The 21,862-nt window shown below is 35.8% G+C and overlaps 1 protein-coding gene across 1 annotated transcript; it reads left to right on the forward strand.

Annotated features, from left to right (window-relative positions):
• Window positions 1-488: 488 nt before the first annotated feature.
• On the forward strand, window positions 489-1,412 carry LOC129322426 (metalloendoproteinase 5-MMP-like). Its single transcript, XM_054968753.1, has one exon. The coding sequence runs from the start codon at window positions 489-491 to the stop codon at window positions 1,410-1,412; it is 924 nt and encodes a 307-aa protein (XP_054824728.1).
• Window positions 1,413-21,862: the final 20,450 nt, after the last annotated feature.

Raw genomic sequence — 21,862 nt, forward strand, 5'->3', positions numbered from 1 at the left:
AGGCCCCTCTTTCGATTAAACCACTTTATTTTCTCACTGTGAGGAGACAACAAATTCCTTCTACGCCTTCATTTGTCTTCTCCATTGCAAATCTGAAGCTAGCTAAGGGATGAAAGATATATATATATTTTTTTTCCGACAGAGGCTGCATCACAGATTTGAAACTAGCCGAGGGATGGAGGAGATTATTATTGTTATTTTTTTGCCCCCAAGAAGAGGCTCCATGGTAGATCCGAAGTTAAGGGAGGAAGAAGAATTTTTTTTTTTTGGCGGAATAGTTTCAAAAGAAGTAATGACGTTGGTACAGTAGAGAAATATCTCAAAAACTAAGTCAACGATGATATGGTCTCAAGTCAAGAGTGAAGAGCGTTGATAGTCCCACAAGGAACTTAACCCATGACGATACAGAAAAGAGTGCGTTCCCTGGCTATTTAACCACACTAGGATCTCTCCCACCAAACCAACACACAATTTTCGGAAACACAAAAATGACAAGAGATTTTATTATTCTGATAGTCATTTCGTCCCTTCTCTTTGTAGTAGATTCATCTGAATATCCCTCGTTGTCTGATAAGGGTTTCGGCAGTATTTCCAATATAAGCCCACACTCGCAACTTCAACTAGGAGATGTCATCGAGGGCTTATCCACGCTAAGACGCTATCTTCAATTCTCTGGCTACCATAAAGACACTTTGAATCCTGACTCCGATGAGTTCACGGAAGACCTCAAATCAGCCTTGCGAGTCTTTCAGCGGACTTACAATCTCGACGTCACTGGCCAGCCAGACAGCCGCACCGTTTCGCTGATCACGCAGCCGCGATGTGGCGTTCCTGATGTTATAAATGGCGACTCCATTGTGTCAGAGGACGACTCGGAGAAGATTATTGACTGGATGTCCCCTTTGAATAAGAATGATTTCACTTATGGTTTTTATCCTGCAAATAATGTGAAGCTATTATCCGAGGCTGCGTTCAAGGCTACGGTCGCTGACGCTTTCAGCTGGTGGGAGAAGGAGCTCGATGGGAAGACCTTCACAGAGACGCTGTGGTCCGATCAAAGTGATATTGGAATCGTGTTCTTGCCGTTGGACGGGAAGCTAGGGGTGGTAGGCACCACCGTGTCGGATTCGACGCCAAGTTGGGTCATCTACTTGGACTCCGATGAGAACTGGGTCGGCACCGATGTCATGACGGAGGCCGACCCACTGGACTTGGAGTGGGAGGTGAAGCACCAAATCGGGCACGTGCTGGGATACGGCCATGCGGTGAATTCGACGTCTGTTATGCACCCTTTCATCTACATCGGTGATGAGTCATCCACGACCACACCGTTGCTGCAGACGCATTTACACGGCGGAGCAGCAGGCGGCGTAGGGGCAGGAATGGGGACTGGTTTCAACTTTTTTGCTTGACATCGCATTGCTTTTCTGGTTTGGAGTCTGACTAAAGCCCGATTGTTGAATACCTGAACCCTGATTTGGGTTGCCGGACCAATTAATTTAGCTTGATTTCAGTCAAATGTGTTTACTTCTACGTCTATCAGTAGTATTGTTTGTAGCTTTTTCTTTTTCAGGTGAAATTTAGAGTCATATTTTATGCATACGTTGCTCCTTGCCATGTAGGTCGTTCAGTTATTAATGAAAATGCCCTTTATGTTTTCCCTCCCAATTGGCGATATAAAGAAATGAAGGGAAAAAAGGAATAAATACAAACGGCTTTGTTATCTGTTGGCTTATCTTGGAAGCAAAAGAAAAGAAGAAAAAATCTTTGACAATATTGATTCTGCCTGTCATCAAATTTATTCCAAAGCCAAGGCTATTATTGTATTGGGTTATAATAAGGCACGCCTCAATTTGAATCAAGTTAATAATAGAGATGTCATGAAGGAGGTGGGAAATCCTCATGAGAGATGCAAGAAGGTTGCGTTAATGTCCAAGTGGATGAGGCCTATTCTCATTTTAATAAAACTTTGAGGTGTGGGGGGCGTTATTAAAGACAATAACATCATGAAAATATACGTACTTTATCACTGTTTTCTCATAATGTATAATAGTTTCATATCTTTGAACTTTTATTGAGAGACATACTTATATCTAATGTCTCACCATATGTCAAACAAGATTGCTTTTAAAAGAAACACATGTATGTACAATAAAAAATAATAATTTGCTTAACTAATTAATGAATCAATGAGGACGAATCCCATTTAACATGATCAATCTCTAATTCATAATTGACTTCTTGCTTACCTTGCTTGCACGACAAATTATATAAACAACGCAAATTTTTAGATAAGAAGAGCACTGGTTAAAGCTTAAAGATGATCGAGGAGTAATACAACAAGTCATGACATGATCACATAACAAGTTTATTTTCTTGCCTTGTTTTTCTTACCTTGATAGCGCTGCATATTGTAATAATCTTAATGTTACAGTTCGACTTGCCACTCATAATCCACAGAAAACTTGGCCCAGCAGATTCAAGCACGAAGACGAGCTAAGATTAATAAGAAATGACTTGACAAAATAGAATTTAAAGTGTTGATTTGAGTGAGCTTGCATCGAACATAAATGTCAACAGTTTTCCTCGTGTTCTTCAAAACATAGAGCTGCAACATATGTAAAATCAACAATGGAAATATGAGTTACAGGTTGGACAGATGTGGGCTACCTGTTCATGGGCTCGCGCTGGGCTAACTCGCAAGAAAGCTGGGCTAGGAAAACCTTACTCAGCCCACAAAAAAAACAAATGAAGAAAGAAAAAGGAACAAATAAACAGCCTTAGATTAAATCCTTAACAAATGGAAAATACTTAAATACTCAATGAGACATTTTGGACAACGTGGAGTTGACTTAGAGAGATTTAAAATTAAAATTTATGTAGGAATTCACATCCAATTATTACATATTTGATTTAAGTTGCAATGTGCTTTAAAAAATCACAACCCCCATTAATATAACTCAGGAAATGTTAGGGGGGAAAGGTTAAACTTCCCAATGACCTATTTCAAAATGGGAATTTGAATTCACCACATTGACTTTGCTGGAAAATATAGGCTAGGCTGTTAATGTATGCCACAAAGGGCTGTATTCTGCTGTGCTGCAACAAATTAAAGCATAAGTCACCATCATGTGCTTGAACCGGGCAGGCCTGGAGAAAAGTTCATAATTATCTTCCTCCAATTTCCTTTTGAAGATATTTTATAAAAAAAAAAGAAACTGAAAATGGGACATGAAAGCACAAGCACAGGAAGCTATGATTTTAGCTTAGGGTTAAAAACTTAATTTACTCCTAAACTCTTTTTAGGTGTGTTAGACACCCAAAGGTGGGCCAATATTAGCCTAAATAATTTTTTAAGGAGGAAAAAAATATTTTAACTGTTAGTTGGTCCAAAAATTACATAAAATATCCTATAAAATTATAAAAAAGGACTCAAAAAATTTCATAAAATAACCTCACAACAAAATTAAAACTAATTAAGTTCCTTAAATTATACATATAAAATATGAAAAATATCATTTTAACTAACTATTTTGACCAACTACTGGCTGATTATCTAATCACCCAATGCTTGAAACAACAATAAGAAGTTAAAAAAATATTATATTTGGTTTAATAAAATCTTGCTAAAATATCTAAATATTTAATAACTTAAATTTAATTATTTATAAATATTCATATAAAATTTATAATCATCTTTTGAACATGGATTCAACTAGTTTTTCTAAAATTTATGGGTGACTTGAAAATTTAAATAATATGACAAATTATAAGTCTTTTCCAAAATTAATAAGTCCTCCTTTAAAAATTTGTATATTTTAAGATTTGATTTATAAATTGTGTGAAAATTTTTAAATAATAATAATTAAATTATAAAATATTAAGTTTGTAATATTTGTATAAGATATCATTTAAAAAATTAATATTTATAATTACTTATCCATGTTATTGCTGACAATAGAAATGTAATAATCACCTAGTAGTCAGTCAAAATAATTGATTAAAATAAATTTTAATCTTTCATATGAGTAAGAAATAATATTAATCTATTAGAATTTATTTTCAATTAATTAAAGGACTTAATCGATATTAATTTTCTTATAAAGATTCATTTCCGTAATTTTCTAGATCCTTTTATATAATTTTTTAAATCTTTCTCAGCCAATTAATAGTCAACTTAATAGATATTTAACAGAGGGCACTATTTCTCTTTAAAAAAAATTATTTAGGATCACTACTACGTGTATAACGCTTCTAAGAAAAAGTTTAAGGATGAATTATATCTTTATCTAGGGTTAAGTCTCATTTAATAATAGTTAAGTGTTTGATAAAATTTTGAAAAAATATACTTTCAGGTCCTTACATTTTCATTCAATTTCAAAATAGGTCCCTATAATTTATTTTTATTTATAATTTTATCTATTATATATGTTGACCCATAAAGGTTACAATTAATAAAAAATTATTAAATTTTACAAAACAAAAACACTCTTAGAATTTGCAGAAAATTTAATACTTTTAGTCAAAATAAAAAAAAAGAAAATTTGATTTAATCCAAAGTATATATTTTTATTATATTTTTTGTGAAAATTTTACATGTATAAAAATATTTAGAAAACAACCTAATTATATAAATTTTTAGTTTATAAAAATTATGTAATTAATTCTAAAGTCATATCATCATTTAATAAAAATATAAATTTTCTTAATTTTTTTAAAGAAAAAATGTAAGAATTTTAACTTTTAAGGATTAAAAAAATTTAATTAATTAAACTATACTTACTCAATTAAAACACAATAAACTCCAAGAACTTAATTCAAAATTAAGTAAAATTATAAGTACTTGCATATATTTTTTTTCCTAAAATTTTTACACCTTAAATATAAGCGAAAATGAAATAAGATGCCGGGGATACGCCAGGCAGCACATGCCTCACAAACTCGCAGATTTATGCATGCCAAGAAATCATGGTACGGTGGCAGTTTTTTTACACAAAAGGAAAAAAAAAAAACAAAAAGAAATCGGGGCAGTTCACACATTATTGTCTAATTATTAGTTTATCACTATCACTTCCCTGTGATCGTTGAACGCCACAGTAACATCTCCATCTCTCTCAGCTTCCTTCATTGGTTTGGAACGCCCGTGTTTGATTTAGGACCCTTTAAATTTTTGTTAGATATAATTAATTATGAAAAAAAATTAATTAACAGAATAAATTTTTATTATAATTAATTATGTTATAATGTAAAGGTGTTTGGATGATTTTAATCAAAATTAATTTTCAACGTGCAAATTACAAAAAAAACATGAATTTTAGGGTAAATATTCATAAATTTGCATATAATATTATATGAAAAAAATTAATTAATTGATCTCTCTACTTTTCACTTGGTTGCAACTCAATTTTTAAATTTTAGCTTGTTGTAACTCAATCCTTATATTATGAATTGGTTATAACAAATGATTAATTTCTTCATATTTTTAAATTTATTTTGATTTATTTAACAAAAAAATATAATAGTGATGTATTTAATATTTATTAAATTATTTAACACATGCATATAATAAATGTCAGAACTCTAACAAAATGAATACATGGGGTATATTTGAATGCAAAGAAGACGCCCAAAGCCAAGCAATGTCATAAATCATGAGCCACGAAATGTTGGATTTAGCCATTCTTGTTGGATCTGGGTCAAGCTCATTTTATGCTTGGGATCTATTTTTGGATGAACTAATAAAATTATGATTTTCAGGTCTAATTTATTCCTTTTGAAATTGCAGGGAACAGTTATCTCTCACCCCTCATGAACAGTAAGAAATAGGGGAGCGAGTGTCCATTCCAAGGGATCAAAAGAAACGAACAACTTCCCGTTGATTCATGATATAAAAATCATCAATTATCATATTTGTAATAAGCTTTTCAACAATATTTTTTAAATATAAATTATTACTATATTATTGAAAATTTTATCTTCCATCTTACTGGAAAGCTTTGTTTTTATAAATTTTATAGTTGACAAAACTTATTTAATGGTTGCCGTGGACACCAAGAGAGTTAGTTCAATAAGCTAATTTGTCAATCAAAAGATTAAAATTAGATTTTACAACCTTTACAAACTTTTGACATAATTCACTAACAACATTCAAGTTATGAAAATTAGGATCTTTGAACACATCAAGCTCATAATATTGTTATTTATATTCAAATCAAATCTTTTTTTAGTAAGACTTATTTGCTTAGCTTTATATACTTAATATATTTATATCTAATCAAATCACGACAAATGAATCTTAATATGCTAATAAATTAATAACAATAATTTATTGTAAAATAAATAATCTATAAAAGATCCACATGTTTTAATTCAAGTGAAAGCAAGTATTTTAAGTATATAAGCTTAGCATTAACTGATTTAATTGCATCCTTTGGATTCAAAGTTGTGCTCGATAAATTTAAGAAGCTTTATTGCTTGCTTATTTAATTTATTATTTAATTTTATCAATTGATATATATATATATATATATATATTGGCATGATGTATTAATGAGACCAAATTATATATATCAAAGTGAAAAAACACTTCATATAAGATACTTCAATAGCTTGGTTGCTACAAAAAGAAGTATTTTTTTCCAAAGTAAAAAAAAAAAAACACTTCATAAGTGAACCATGCCATGCACATTGAAGCTGATTTCAAATTATTATTTCAGTAGGTCATCTACACCGTGGACGCTTGCCCCTTCATGCGGACCGGTCTTCATTTTATGGCTTGGTGTGGGTATGGCATCGCTTTTCTGGTTCTGACAACGAAAAATCTGAGGCCCGATTGTTGAATACCTGAATCCTGATCTGAGTTCTGGGACCTATCAATTTAGCTTGATCTCAGTTAAGTGTGTTCTTGTTCTTTCAGTCAAATATGTTCTACTTCTACGTCTATCAATAGTATTGTTGTAGGCTTCTTTTTTTGTGTTTTCAGGTTAAATTTATGGTTGTTCCCCCCGCCGGCAACTCAGAAATTTAGGGTTAGTTTTTATGTGTCCGTTGCTTGCTTCTTGCCATGTGGGTTGTTTGGTTGTTAATGAATCCCAGTCTCTAATTCCTTAGGGAGTACTTATGCTGATTATCCAAAAGACAAGTCTGCAATCTATAAAAGTCTCTGAGTGCTTGTTTCGTTTTTGGTTGGTCAAAAGTTACTTTCTTGACACTTAGTTTGACAAAAGTTAGTTTAATGAAAATCAATTGTTATAATAAAATTTATGTTTAGATACATTTTTCAAAAATCAGTTTAGTAAATTGAAAATTGGTTGGATTATTATATATAATAAAATATGCTTTTAAATATACAATTATCAAAAAGGATATTGATTTTTATTATTTGTAATTTTTGTTATGCAAATGCTTCATATTAGATAAAATGTCTTATTTAATGAACCTTTTTATATGTGTAATTTTGCAAAAACAAATGTTTTGTAAATTTGGATGGAGAGAGTATTAATATATTCCCATAGATGGTAGGGATAAATTATAAATGAGTAATATACATATATAACACAATAATTATTAATAATTTATTTAATTAATTTTATTAATTTCAATGAAAATTTATCAGTTAATCAAGAAAAATCAATGTAAAAAGAAATAAAGGATGAAAATACAAAAAAATTCATTGACTCAGAAGAAAAAGAAAGGAAAATAAAAAAATAATTTGATATAAAAGTAAAAAGTATGGACAAGACTATCAACATATGAGAAAATGTGCTTTTGGAAAGCTTCATCAAGCTGAGTTTTGGCAAATCCACATTTCCATTGCTTTTGGATGTGCTTTTAGAAAGTCACTTTGTAAAGCTAAGTATCCAAATAGCATTTGGCTTTTTGAATGTGAGAATATTGTCATGAGGCTAGTCTTTCGACCCGTGCAGCACTTAGACAATCTTTACTGGAAGTTGCTAAGTAAGCCTAACTCGTATGAAAGGAGGATGCTTGGCTAAATAGAGGAAAGGGAAAGTTTGAAGGCAAAGGAGAGTAGAGAGAGTTTGGAGAATGTGAGAGTTGTATAACTTTGAGAACTCAAGGATGATTTACAAATGAGGAGGGGTAAGGTATTTATAGGCCTCCCCTTGGATCTAGAATATTCCCACCTCTTTAATAGACGGTGGAGATGAAATCTATCCTATGGTTACAATTGATTCTCTAGAATTCTCTTAACAAATATCTAGATATTTAAATGGAAGAATTTAGAGATAATATTAAAATATTGAGGATAGAGTTGTGTAGGCTTTTCTAGAATGTTCTTGCACTCTCTAGCACTCTTAAGGTTAGCTGGGAGCCTTCTGGAGGGTTCTGGAGCATTCCGGACCTCTTTAACCTTGTGAAAAATGATGAAACGTGACATTCTCCCCCACTTGATTTCTCGACGCCCTCGTCGCGCCTTCCTCCTTGTAGCGTTGGATTTGGTCAGTGAACTGCCACAGGAGGTCTTCACATTCCCAACTAGCTTCAAAGTCTAGTTGACCCTTCTATTTGATTAACTACTCAGTGTAGTTGGGAACTCCTCTCTTTCTGATCACCCTGTCCGCAAGGACTTCTTCTATCTCCTTGTCGTACTCAGTGACGACCACTGTCAGTGCTCTCTTAGAGATACCTCGAGATGGATCTTCTTCATCTCTATAGTATTTCTTCAAGAGACTAACATGAACGACAAGATGAATCTTAAGCTTGGGAGGGAGTTGCACCTGGTACGCAACCTTTTCCACACATTTGATGATAGGGAAAGGGCCTTCATATCTCCTGACCAAGCCTTTGTGGACTTTGCGTAGTGACTTGAATTGATTCGGCAATAACTTAACCATGACCAAGTCACCTACTTGAAACTTAATGGGGCGCCACTTCTTGTCTGCCCACTTCTTCATTTTTCGGGAAGCTTTATCCAGGCATGCACTAGTAATGTTGGCTTCTTCTTGCCATTCCTTGGTAAACTTATAGGCAGCTGGATTATCTCTCTTGTATGGTATGGCAAGTGCATTGGGGGTTAGAGGTTGTTGTCCGATAACTATCTCAAAGGGCTCTTACCTGTCGACTCACTTCGCTGTAAGTTGTAAGAGAATTGGGCCACATTAAGCAACTTAGCCCAATCTCGTTGATGAGCGCTCACATAATGCCGAAGGTGGAGCTCTAACAAAGCATTGATTCGCTCTGTTTGTCCATCACTTTGAGGATGAAAGCTTGTTGAGAAATTCAAATCTGTCCCTAAGAGCTTGAAAAGTTCTCTCCAGAATTTCCCAGTAAATCAGGGATCTCGATCACTGATGATGTTGTGAGGGATCCCCCATAGCTTCACGACATGCTTGAAAAACAAGCGTGCCGCTTCATCAACCTTGCAATCTGCTGGGGCTGGTATAAAGGTGGCATATTTACTGAATCTATCAACCACCACCATGATACTCCCACATCCTTCAGACTTAGGGAGAGCAACTATGAAGTCCATGGAGACACTCTCTCATGGTCTCTCAGCCACCGACAAAGGTTCGAGTAAACCAGCAGGATGTTGTTGTTCAACCTTATCTTGCTGGCATACTAAGCAAGTTCTCACATATACTTCGACATTGTCTTGCATATATGGCCAATAGAAATGATTTTGTACGAGAGCAAGTGTTCTGGTCATACCTGGATGTCCGGCCCACATGGAATCGTGGCACTCTTTTAAGACATCCCTTCGAAGGTTGCCCCATTTTGGCACATAGACTCGGTTCCCAATGGTGTAGAGTATTCTATCATTCACCCAAAATCTTTGAGTCTTGTCTTCGATAGCAAGTTTTACTAAGTTGCTTGCGGTTGAGTCCTGAGACATACCTTTCTTGATTCGTTCAAGGAAGTTATTCGGGGGCATGCTTGCTGAGAGAATGGCTAACTCGGCTTGTTTGCTTAAGGCATCTGCCACTATGTTCACTTTGCCTGGCTTGTACCCCAACCGATAATTAAACTCAGAAAGAAAATCTTGCCAGCAAGCTTGCTTCGGGCTGAGCTTCTTTTGTGTTTGGAAGTAGCTCGTAGCAACATTATCTGTCATAATAGTGAACTTGCTCCTAAGTAAGTGATGACGCCAGGTTCGTAGATAATGGATGATGGCAGACATCTCTTTCTCTTGTATCGTGTAGCGCCTCTCCGTGTCATTGAGCTTGCGGCTCTCGTACGCAATAGGGTGTCTTTCTTGCATTAACACACCCCCTATTGCAAAGTCTGAGGTATCAATGTGTACCTCAAACGGTTTAGAGTAGTCAGACAAGGACATAACAGGCTCTTACGCGACCATCTGTGTAATGACTCTAAATTTTAAATTAAATAAATTTCCTTCCAATTGATAATTAATTAATTTTCCTTTTATGATAAAGAAAAAGCAATGGCATATTAGAATTTATACTGGATATTTATATAAAGATCTAGAGTCCAAATTTTACTTTAGCCAAATGTTAGTTTATTTTTATGGAAAAGTACTAAAAAGTCCTTACCTTTTATTATAAAAAAATATTATAATAACAAAAGTTGATAGGGTTTTCTTTTGAAATTTCCCCAATAAACTTCGAGTCTTGTTTTGTAAATTTCTCCATGAGATATTATTTGACTTCCTTTGACCTTCTAAGTCGGTGAAGCAGGCAGGAGAGAGCGGGAGAGCTCACGATTTTTTTTCTATTTTCTTCGTCTCTTCCGGATGATGTTCAAGGATGAGAGGAGTCTAGAAAACTCTCCCCATTTCTTTCGTCTTCTCCTTCTCCCCTGCCATCTCCAACTACTTGAGGTGAGAGAGAGAAAGAGAGTGAGTGAGTTTCGGCCAGGCTTCGAGTTTCGTCTCTCCTCCTTCTCTTTCTTCAATCATGTTCTGAGTTGCAGAGAGGGTTGAGATCAAAACTCTGGACTTTTTCATCACATGTTATCTGACTCCATCTCTCTCTGTTATCCTACCCTCACAGCCGGCGAAATGGGAGCTCATTACTCCCGAACGAAGCCAGGTCCTCAGTCGTGCTTCCTGTCTCTGTTTTTCTCGTCTGCTGCTGTCTTCGTCGCCATTGTTCACGTCACGGATGGGCGAGAGAAATCAAGCCGTCGGTAATGCTGGTGCTGATCGTGAGATTTTCCTGCTTGATCTGGTACGGTTGAAGTTGTTTCTTTCCTTCCCTGTGTACCGTGCCAGATGACTCCCCTGTTTTGAGTCACAGCTGGTTCAGTTTTGTAAGGTGTTCAGCTTGTGTGTTTATTATTTTCGCTGTTGGAATCTTTATTTCTTTGCACCTAGTAGGAGCTTGACAAAGTCGCAGACTCTTTTTGTTTCCCATAAAGCATCACTGTTGGACGTTTGCTTCCCCTGTTCAGCGTCCAAGTTTCCTCTTCTTCTCTTTTGTGATGATGGTGATTTAAGGTAAGAAGCTTTGACCATTAACTCTCTCGTGTTGTGCGTATATGGCTGGATCAGAATTGTGAATTGTTCCCCATTTTTCTGCTGTGCATGAGTAATGAGATGTTGGGGATTTGATTTCTTTGCGTAATAAATTTGATTTTTGTTGGACTAAAAATTAAAAGGCAAGCTAAGTTATCTCAAATATAAATGTGATATTATTTGGGAAATAAAATTTATTAAAAAGGACGTGGGATTTTGGTTGGAGGATTCACGCATGGTAGATGTTTGATGAAATGTCCATTGGTAGAGATTGTTTGTTTTAGTATCTAATAGTGATAGTTTCTTAAGGAAGATGATTTGACCTAGATATTAGTATTTGTATATCTCAATTAGGCTTTAACAAGGGATGTATTTAAGAAGCTGTCAAAATTTTGTTTGAAGTTTTAAATTATTAAGAGTTAAATGGTTGATGATTTATAAGGTATATTATCATTTTATTAATTCTAGTTGAGTGGACTCTCTTAAAAATAGGACTTGTTAATTCAAAAGCAAGGTTCATGAAGATTTTATTATATATTATATGGTAATCGTAAGCAGGGTAACTTGATTGGAGCTGAAAGAAAAGAGTTTTGAGGTTGAAACTGTTACAGGTAAGTGGATAGCGTCCCAACTGATTTTTTTAATTAAAATTTTCCTTACAAAAATATTACATTTTTTTTTGCAAATCATGCTAATAGTAATAACGTGATTATCGGAGATTTTATTGATGAAAATTACTTTATTTTGTGGAATTAGCTTTATCAAATTTGAAATGTGATTTGATTAATTAAATAAAGTTTGAGCTTTGATTGTGAGATTTTTATTCTATCAAATATTGGATAGATATAAAGAATAATTCACGCGAGTTCAAAGTTGAAATTCTTTTTATTTATTCAATAAATACAAGCATGAGTATTGGATATGAAATTTGATTCTGGCAAGTTTTAATGCTTAAAAGTATTCATCCGAGTTTGATTTTGAGAATGAGAACTGTATCTTGAAAGTGATAATTTTCTCGCATGTTTGAAAATGGTTTTAAAAAGGGACTTTATATAGAACACTAGTTGCTAACGGCAGTTCCGTTAGCCCTTAGCGCGCCATGGTACACCTAGCTAGCAGAGTGTTTATAGGAGGTGCTAGCCCTGTGCGATGGCCAACGCATGTGGAACGGACGGATGGTTATTCGTGGACTTTGTACCTGCATTTGATTTCATGGCTTCAAGCCGCGTTTGATTAGCATGACCCTCGTGGACTATGTGTCCACGTTTGTTTCATGGCTTCGGCTACGTTTGGTTACTTATCCTCGTGGGCTGTGTGTCCACATTTGTTTTCATGGCATAAGCCGCGTTTGGTTAGTTACCCTCGTGGACTGTGTGTCCACGTTTGTAAATTATTCTGATAAGTCCCTATAATTATGAATCCAATTATTTGAGGATTTTATATTCCATTGATGTTATTCAGTAATTTATTTATAAATATTTATTTCATTTACGTGCTTTCTTGAAATCAAGTCCTATTAACATTTGCCATGATAGTTTAATGATTTGAGACTAAAATTTAAAATTTTATAGAGATATTCTATTTTAAAGTTTATTACATTTTTATGAAAACTGTTGTCTCTTTGACTCATACAATTATTTTAAATTTTCCTTTTTATTCAAGCTCTATTATTTATTATTGGGACGTCATTCAATGGAAATTATTATTTTGGTCTCAGATACGTCAGCTGAGGTTATGTCTTCCATAAATCCTAAAAGGGCTGTAATATTCAGTTGAGAGGAAAAGCTGAAATCAAACTTCTTTAAAGTAAATTTCTTATGTCAGGTGCTCTACATAAGCTATAGTTAGGGTCCTCGTCCTTATGATTCACACTTTGTTATTTGCTGATTGGAAAAGAGTTCCTTGCTGCTACTATTGTTTTGTAAAATATTTGTAAATTTGTTTTTGGGAGATTTATTTTAAGGAGAAATTCAGTCAAATTTTTGTTTTTAATATTTAACCTTTTGTTAGTATGGTTTGTATTGACGATGGCTTAATTTATTATCAAATATTTTTGTGGTTTATACATTAGGGTTTTTATGCATAAAGACTATTGGGATATAGGTATTATCCTTATATTCTGTGCCGAACATGTCCAATTTTTGGGGCATGACAATCTGCTTCAAGTTTTCAAAAGCATCTTAGCAATCCGATGACCATTGCCAAGATCTATTCTTCTTGAGCAACTCTGTTAATGGAGCAGCGATAGTTGAATACCCCTTGATGAACCGTTGGTAGTAGTTCACCAGACCAAGGAATGATCTTAACTCTGGGACCTTGGTGGGCGGTTTCCATTCTTGAATGGCTTGAACCTTAGTTGGGTCCATCATGAGCTTCCCATCCTTGATCTTATGCCTCAAGAAGTCCACCTCTTGTTTGGCAAAAGAGTATTTTTCCAACTTAATATAGAGTTCGTGATTAGAAAGTACCTGAAAGACTTTTTCAAGTGTTGAGCATGCTCTTCAAGAGTCTTGCTGTACACCACGATGTCATCCAAGTACACCACCACGAACTGGTCCAAGTAAGGGTGGAACAACTTGTTCATAAGTCTGCAGAATGTTGCTGGGGCATTTGTTAGTCTAAAGGGTATGACAAGGAATTCGAATGCTCCATATCTCGTCACGCAGGTTGTCTTCAGCTTGTCACCTGCGGCGATGCGTACTTGATAGTACCTGGATCGAAGATCAAGCTTAGAGAAGTACCTGGCTTTTCCAAGCTGATCGAACAAGTCAGCAATCAAAGGTATCAGGTACTTATTCTTGATAGTAATCTTGTTCAAGGCCCTGTAGTCGATGCACATTCACAACTATCCATCCTTCTTCTTCTGGAAAAGGACTGGAGCACCATAGAGAGCCTTAGATGGTTGAATATATCCTGAATCAAGGAGATCTTGCAGTTGTCTCCTTAACTCTGCAAGTTCTGGAGGTGACATACGATAAGGTGCCAAGGCAAGTGGTTTGGCACCAGGCTCCAACTCGATATGATGGTCTACCTCTCTTTTAGGGGGTAGTTTCTTAGGCAACTCGTCAGGCATAACGTGCTTGTGCTCCTGTAGCACCTCTTGGATGCAAGGTGATAAGATTTCCCGTGGCTTGTTTGGGCCATCCTCTTCCTCGGCCAATAAACGTACAGTGGCAATATACCCTTCTGAGTTCTTGAGACCCCTCTTGAATTGCAAGGCAGAAATTATAGGGTTGGGTTTCTCCAAGCGTTTTAAGGGGATTACCCGGAAATGTTGGAGTCAATGACCACCATAGACTTGGCTTCGGAATAGGGAAGGCATGTGCTTTGCAAACGAAAACAAGTCCCAATATAACTTTGAAATCATCCATAGGGACAACAGTAAAGTCTAACGTACCTTGCCAGTCCCCGATCTTCACCTTCACATCCTTTTCAATCCCAAGGACTTGTTTGGCTGGGGAGTTCACCGCCTTAATGGTGCCTTCTCCTTTGTTGAGTTGGATACCTAATCTCTTAGCTTCTTCAGCCTCCATGAAGTTGTGGGATGCTCCTGTGTCGAGCATGGCAGAGGCGGACTTGCCCTGAATGGCAAGATCAGCATAAAGTAGACCCTTTTCTTCCTTCTCAGATGGAGAAAAGAGTCCAGTCAAGGAATTTAAATGTTGGAAGGAACTAAGGTCGATTTGTTGCTCCTTGTCCCGGTTATCCTTCATCTCAACAACCAAGGCATTCATAGCGTTGCGGTTGGGGCAGTCACGAGTCTAGTGTAGACCATCGCACATGAAGCATGGCTTCAGTGGCTTTGAGGCATCACGCTTGATTGAGGGTGGTTTATCCTGTTAGAACTGCCACCAAAGAATCTACCACTATCCTTACGATCGGAATTCTTCTTTTGTCCTCCTTTGTCTCCTCTACTGTTACCAGGATTAGGCTTTTTGGACTTGGTGGAGTAGTCGATTATGTACTCAGCAGTAGCAATTACCTCATCTAGAGTTTGTACTTTGCGTCTATCAAGTTCTACTCTCGCCCAATCTTTAAGTCCGTCCATGAAGTAGAAAAGAGCCTCCTTGTCGGATAGGTCCTCGATCTCGAGCATAATGGTAGTAAACTCTTTAATGTAGTCAGGAATACTACTAGTTTGTCTCAATCTACGAAGCTTACCTTGAGCCTTTGTCTCAGCATTGTGGGGAACAAAGTGCTTGCGGAGTTCTGACTTGAACAGCTCCCATGTGTTGAGAGTGCAGATGCCCTTCTCTCGCTCAGCATGCTTTCTGCGCCACCATAGTTGGGCTACGTCCCAGAGAAAAGTTGAAGCATTGTTGATTCTGATCAAGTCGTTAGAGACTCCTATGGCCTTGAAGTACTGTTCTAGGCTAAAGAGAAAGTTCTCCACAATCGTGGCACTATGAGCCCCATTGTACATGGCCGACTTGGGCACTTTCAGTCCCTAAGAAGTGGCGTTTGAAGTACTACCACTAATAGGGCTACTCACACAACGATGAGATTTCCACTCATGACGAATCTCATCCATTTGAGAGCGTAGACCTCACCTCATCTCTTACGTATTTGCGGAGATCGGCGAGATCACGTCTGAGGGAACGAATGTCTTCCCCTAAATCATCATTAAGGTCTGTAATCATCGACTTGGTAGCCTACGTTATCTCAGCATTCTCTTGGATGAGATTGCTGAGTTGATCGTTGAGTCCCCCTATAGTAGTTCTCACTTCCTCCATGTTAGATTCCAAGCTAACAACACCAGGTTCAAGGGACTCACCTGCGGGTGCCTTGCTCCGGCCTCGCTCTCGCTTGGACTGGGGTGAGCTTGCTCCTGTTGTGCATGAGCTTGCTCCTGTACTTCTGTGCCAACAACGTTTCCTTCCTCAGTTGCCATCGTACAATACCTTCCTTCAAGTACAACGGTAGAACCGAGCTTGATACCAACTATCATGGGGCTAGTCTTTCGACCCGTGCGGTACTTAGACAATCTTCACTGGAAGTTGCTAAGTAAGCCTAACTCGTATGAAAGGAGGATGCTTGGCTAAATAGAGGAAAGGGAAAGCTTGAAGGCAAAGGAGAGTAGAGAGAGTTTGGAGAATGTGAGAGTTCTATAGCTCTAAGAACTCAGGAAGATTTACAAATGAAGAGGGGTGAGGTATTTATAAGCCTCCCTTTGGATCTAGAATGTTCCCACCTCCTTAATGGACGGTGGAGATGAAATCTATCCTATGGTTACAATTAATTCTCTAGAATTCTCTTAACAAATATCTAGATATTTAAATGAAAGAATCTAGAGATAATATTAAAATATTGAGGCTAGAGTTGTGTAGGCTTCTCTAGAATGTTCTTGCACTCTCTAGCACTCTTAAGGTTAGCTGGGAGCCTTCTGGAGGGTTTTGGAGCATTCCAAACCTCTTTAACCTTGTGAAAAATGACGAAATGTGACAATATGTTTTCCAAACGTTGGATGATGTAAATTCAAACTGGCTCCTAGTCCTAGGTGCAATCGACAAGCGTTTAGCTAGTTTGAAAATCTCTCTCTCTCTCTCTCTCTCTCTATTTGTCTCTCTTTCTCTCTGAATAATACTAAAAACATGTATAAACAATTAAAGAGCATTCAGCTCATCTAGTTCAATAGGCAAGGAAGAACTTTCATCATTTTCAAATCCTTATAGGAGCATTCAACATTCATTCGAATTTGGACAACAACTTATTCTAAATTAAGACTTGTCAGGATAAGTATAATTATATGTGTTAGTCTTTTAACAACTAGTATCAATTTGGATTTTAACAACAATTCATTTTAAATTAATAACAGTCCATTTAGGCTTTAACAAGTTAGAAAAATAGATAAGATGGGCTTAATTATACAAGTATTGGTCCTTTATTAACAAGTATATATTTATGTTTTTGCAACAATTCATTTGAAATTGACAACAATCTATTTGAGTTTTAATAAGTTAGAAAAACTGATTGGATGAGCATAATTATACATGTTAGTCTTTTATTAATAAGTATACATTCTAATTTTGACAACAACATGTTTGTAATTGACAATAATTTTTTTTTGAACGAAGTTTGTGACTAACAATAATACATTTAAACTTTTAACAAGTAAAATGCATGAAATTTTAAAACTCCAAATTTATAATTATCCATATTAGATTAACAAATGCCGTTTAGGAATTAACAACACATTGTTTTTTTATAAAATAGAAGTAGTTAGAAGCTTGATTTATTACTTATAATTTTTTTTGCCACATATCATTAAAGGGTTTAGTGACATAGTGGCCACTAAAATTTTTAGGTGGCCAATGGGTCATATGATCAAATCCTCTCTCTGGTTACTTGAACTAATTATTCGTTGAATAAAAATGTTGCTAGCACCAAAGTTTTGGCCACCGGCGATTCCATTGGTAGCAGGGGCTCTAACGGCTAGCAATCAGCAGCAGTTGGGGTGGCTTTTTTTTTTTTTACTTTAAGGGCAATTTAGTCTTTTAATATAACAAATTAATATCAATCAAAAACTTAAGGACTGCAGTGCAATTTCTAAGTCAATTAGTCCTTGACTAATATTAATTTTGATCCATGGTCTTTTGTTGCTATTTTCTCTAAATTGTATCCAATGTGTAGATGGAGCAGGGCATGAGGTTAGGGTCAAAAATTTAAAATCCACCCATTAAAATATTGGCGGGAATTGGGAGGGACAATACTGTGAACATACATTGGGTTGAGTGGGGTTTGGGGTGACAGTCTAACAGAGGTAAAAGAGACATCGTGTTGCATCTTGTGATCTTCTCCCTCCTTTCTTGCCTTTTCCCACCCAAGGACGACTCTCTGTTAATGCAAGACTACAAAAAAAGATAAATTGCAAAAAAAAAAAAAATTAACGTAGGAAAATCATAAAAGAAAATGATTTTATAAAAATTAAATAAAAATAATTGAATTACTTTGTTCAAACTTCAAAATATATAGGTTTAGTGTTTGGGGGGAGGGAGGGAAGAGAGAGAGAATTTGAAACCTAATAAGAGTATGTGATATGTACCTTTTTTCTTTTTATATCCAAGTTAATCTAAATAGTTAACTTCATATTATTTTTTTGAAAAAAAAATTGAAACAAATTATGTATACACATATATTTTATTAATATATTTAAAAAGATATAACAATACCCTATTGAGACATATTACCAGAAGTGATGTTGTCATCATTTTTTTAATTAAGGTTTTGTTTTATTGATTTTCTTAGTAAACTTTTTAATGAGATAACTTCAAATTATAATATACTTGATCATTTTTATTTACTAGTGATAAAGTTCAGCAGTTAAAATGATTGAAGAAGCCCACAGGACAAAGCAAGTCCAAGACCAATAAATTAAGGCCCAAAGATACTAGGGCTGTATAATGGTAAGATGATATTGTTTATTATTTTATTTGTTATTCTTGTAATTATCTTCACGCATAAGGGTATGACCTGGTGTCTTTTTTTAACAACCTTCTGTGTTTATATAATCATGGTTGCTCCTCTTGTCATTATTAAGAGCGTGAGCATTATACAGCAGAAATGTGATTTGGTATCAGAGCATTCACGGTAGTGTCCTTGCAAAATATCATGTCTACCATTCTGATTCTCGTGACCATGTACTTTATCTTCGTCCTTCTTTTCCACAACAGGTCTCTTTTCTTCTCAGACAAGCTCCATAGCTACCACTGATGCTATTCCTTCATCACATTTTATTCTAGCTTCTGGTGCACACACCATTGTCTAAATGAAGACAGTTTCTCTGCTGAATAGCTTAAATCAGACAGGATCTATCAAGCTAGATTGTTCCAACTATCTTTTTTGGCAAAATTTTGTTTTGTCAGTTCTACGAGGTCATCAGTTTGAAGGTTTTGTGACAAGGATGAAACCTAGTGCGCCTAAGTTTATACCGCATGGTGATAAATTGTTAATCCAGAGTTTGAAAATTAGCATTCAACTGATCAACTTATCTATTGTTGGATCCTTGGCTCTTTGACAACTGAGATTGCCTCTCAAGTTCTTCATTGTCACATAGCTTCACAGATTTGGCATGCTATTACAGACCTCACTTCTACAAATAATCGCTCACACAACTCACACTGATGAAGAATGATGAGTTTCAGAGAACTTGAAAGGGGTCTCTTAAAATGGAAGAATATTTGGCTAAGATGAAATTGATTTAAGACAATATGGCTCTTGCTGGTCATTTGCTTCCTCTACCCGACTTAATTATGCAAACACCGTCAGGTCTTGATAGTGAATACACACCTATAGTGGTAAATCTTACGGATAAGGAGAATATCAGTTGGATTGAGCTACATTCATCTCTTATGACTTATGAGCGTCATCTTGAGCATCTTAATAATGTCTCCTCTATAGGTAATTCCTTTACAGCACTTAGTTTTCGGTCTGACAATTCTTCTGGTTAGTCTTCGTAGGGTAATCGTCCTTCATGGCATGGTGGACGAGGAAGAGGAACCCGTGGCAGATCTCGTTATCACAAAAATGGTAATAAGATAGTTTGTCAACTTTGTAAACGGTCAGGGCATCAAGTTGAAGATTGCTTCTATCACTTTGATAGAAACTTTGTGCCACGGTCACATAATAGTAATGACTCTCATGCTACATATTTTACTACTATAGACACAGTGCGGGACCCTGCATGGTATCTTGATAGTGGGGCCTCAAATCATGTAACTAATCAGACTGTTAGTATGTCAGGTTCACAGGCTCCCTCAGGTAAATTAACAGTAAGGAATGGTGCTAGACTAAATGTTTATAGTCATACCACAGGTTACTTGCCTTGTGCGTCCCCTGAAAAATTGTTGTTAGAGGATGTTTTAATTGTTCCCTCAAGTAAGAAGAATTTACTCAGTGTTTCTGACTTAGTTGTGGATAATGAAGTACTAATTCACTTTTACTCTACCTACTGTGTTATTAAGAATCTGACAACGGGAAAGATGTTTCTTAAAGGTGTTCGTGAGGATGGATTATACAAAATCAACGTTGGTACTCAACCAGTTGTTTTTTATCTTACATCTTTAAATAGGAGATCAGCATAGGAGATTAGCTCACGCATCTTGTAAGACTATTAAGAAAGTTTTGAAACGTTGTAATATATCCTTGAACAGTAATACTACTTTTGATTTTTGCAATGCTTGTCAATATGGAAAATCACATAAGCTTCCCTTTCCTGTGTCTGAATCTAAATTAAAGGCACTATTAGAACTGGTCTACACTGATGTTTGGGGTCCTGTGCCAGTAAAGTCCAAATCTGGTTTTAAGTTTTATATAAGCTTTGTTGATGATTATAGTTGCTTTCTTTGGCTGTTTCCTTTGCACACTAAAGGTAAAGCCCTCTTTGCCTTTATCCAATTTAAGAAACTAGTTGAAAATTAGTTTGATTGTAAGATCAAGGTTCCACAAAGTGATTGGGGTGGAGAGTTTCGCAGTTTCACTAATGTTCTTAAGGAATCTAGAATATTATTTTGACACTCCTATCCTGATACTTCAGAACAGAATAGATGAGTTGAAAGAAAATATTGGCGTATTGTTGAAACAAGTCTAAACATGCTTGCTTAGGCATCTATGCCTTTACATTTTTTGTGGGAATCCTTTATAAATGCAGTTTATGTGATTAACCAGTTTCCTACACAAGTCTTGAATAATCTTTCACCTTTTGAAGTAGTTTTTAGTTCTCAGCCCAATTATGGTGGTTTTAAAACCTTTGGCTGTGCTTATTTCCATTGTTTACGACCATACAATTGTCACAAGCTTGATTTTCATAGTGAAAGATTCACGTCCATGGGACCTAGTCCAGCGCATACAGGATATAAATGCATGAATACTTCAGGACGTATTTTCATCTCTCGTCACATTGTGTTTAAAGAGAATGAATTTCCATTTATAAGATCAAGCCATACTATAGCTCCTCAGTCCTCTTCCATTCAGCCTTGGTTGTCTGATTTTGTACTTTGTTCTGGTGTTTCTATAGATTCTTCTCATGCAAGAATTTCTTCCGATCATGAGGTTGATGATAGTAACGTGTCTCCATTAACACATACGACGTCGTCTCCTACAAGTACTACCTCTGGATCATTAAAGTCATTTTGATTGGGCTCAGACACAGTTGATAGTCCTTCTTCTCTTGTGGGCTCTCTTGGATCAAACCAATTGATCTCAACTCAGCCCACTGCTCTATTTATAGATGATGTTTCTCATTTGGACCCATTTTTGTCTTCTGCTGTTTCAGAATCATCAACTTCCGGTGGCGTAAGTGCAATGGGCCGTTAGTTTCTACTAATAATATTTACCCTATGATTACACGAGCAAAGGTTGGAATCATCAAAACCAAAACACCTTTTATTGGTGTGGTGCCACATGCTCCATTTTGTTTGCAAACAGAACCTC

Source organism: Prosopis cineraria, unplaced genomic scaffold (assembly GCF_029017545.1).
Source record: "Prosopis cineraria cultivar Desert tree isolate PC_DT_omini unplaced genomic scaffold, ASM2901754v1 PC10, whole genome shotgun sequence".
Classification (NCBI taxonomy): Eukaryota; Viridiplantae; Streptophyta; class Magnoliopsida; order Fabales; family Fabaceae; genus Prosopis; species Prosopis cineraria.

Excerpts from the sequence above, each read along its gene's own strand:
- LOC129322426 (XM_054968753.1), top strand. The coding sequence starts at position 489 with ATGACAAGAGATTTTATTATTCTGATAGTCATTTCGTCCCTTCTCTTT.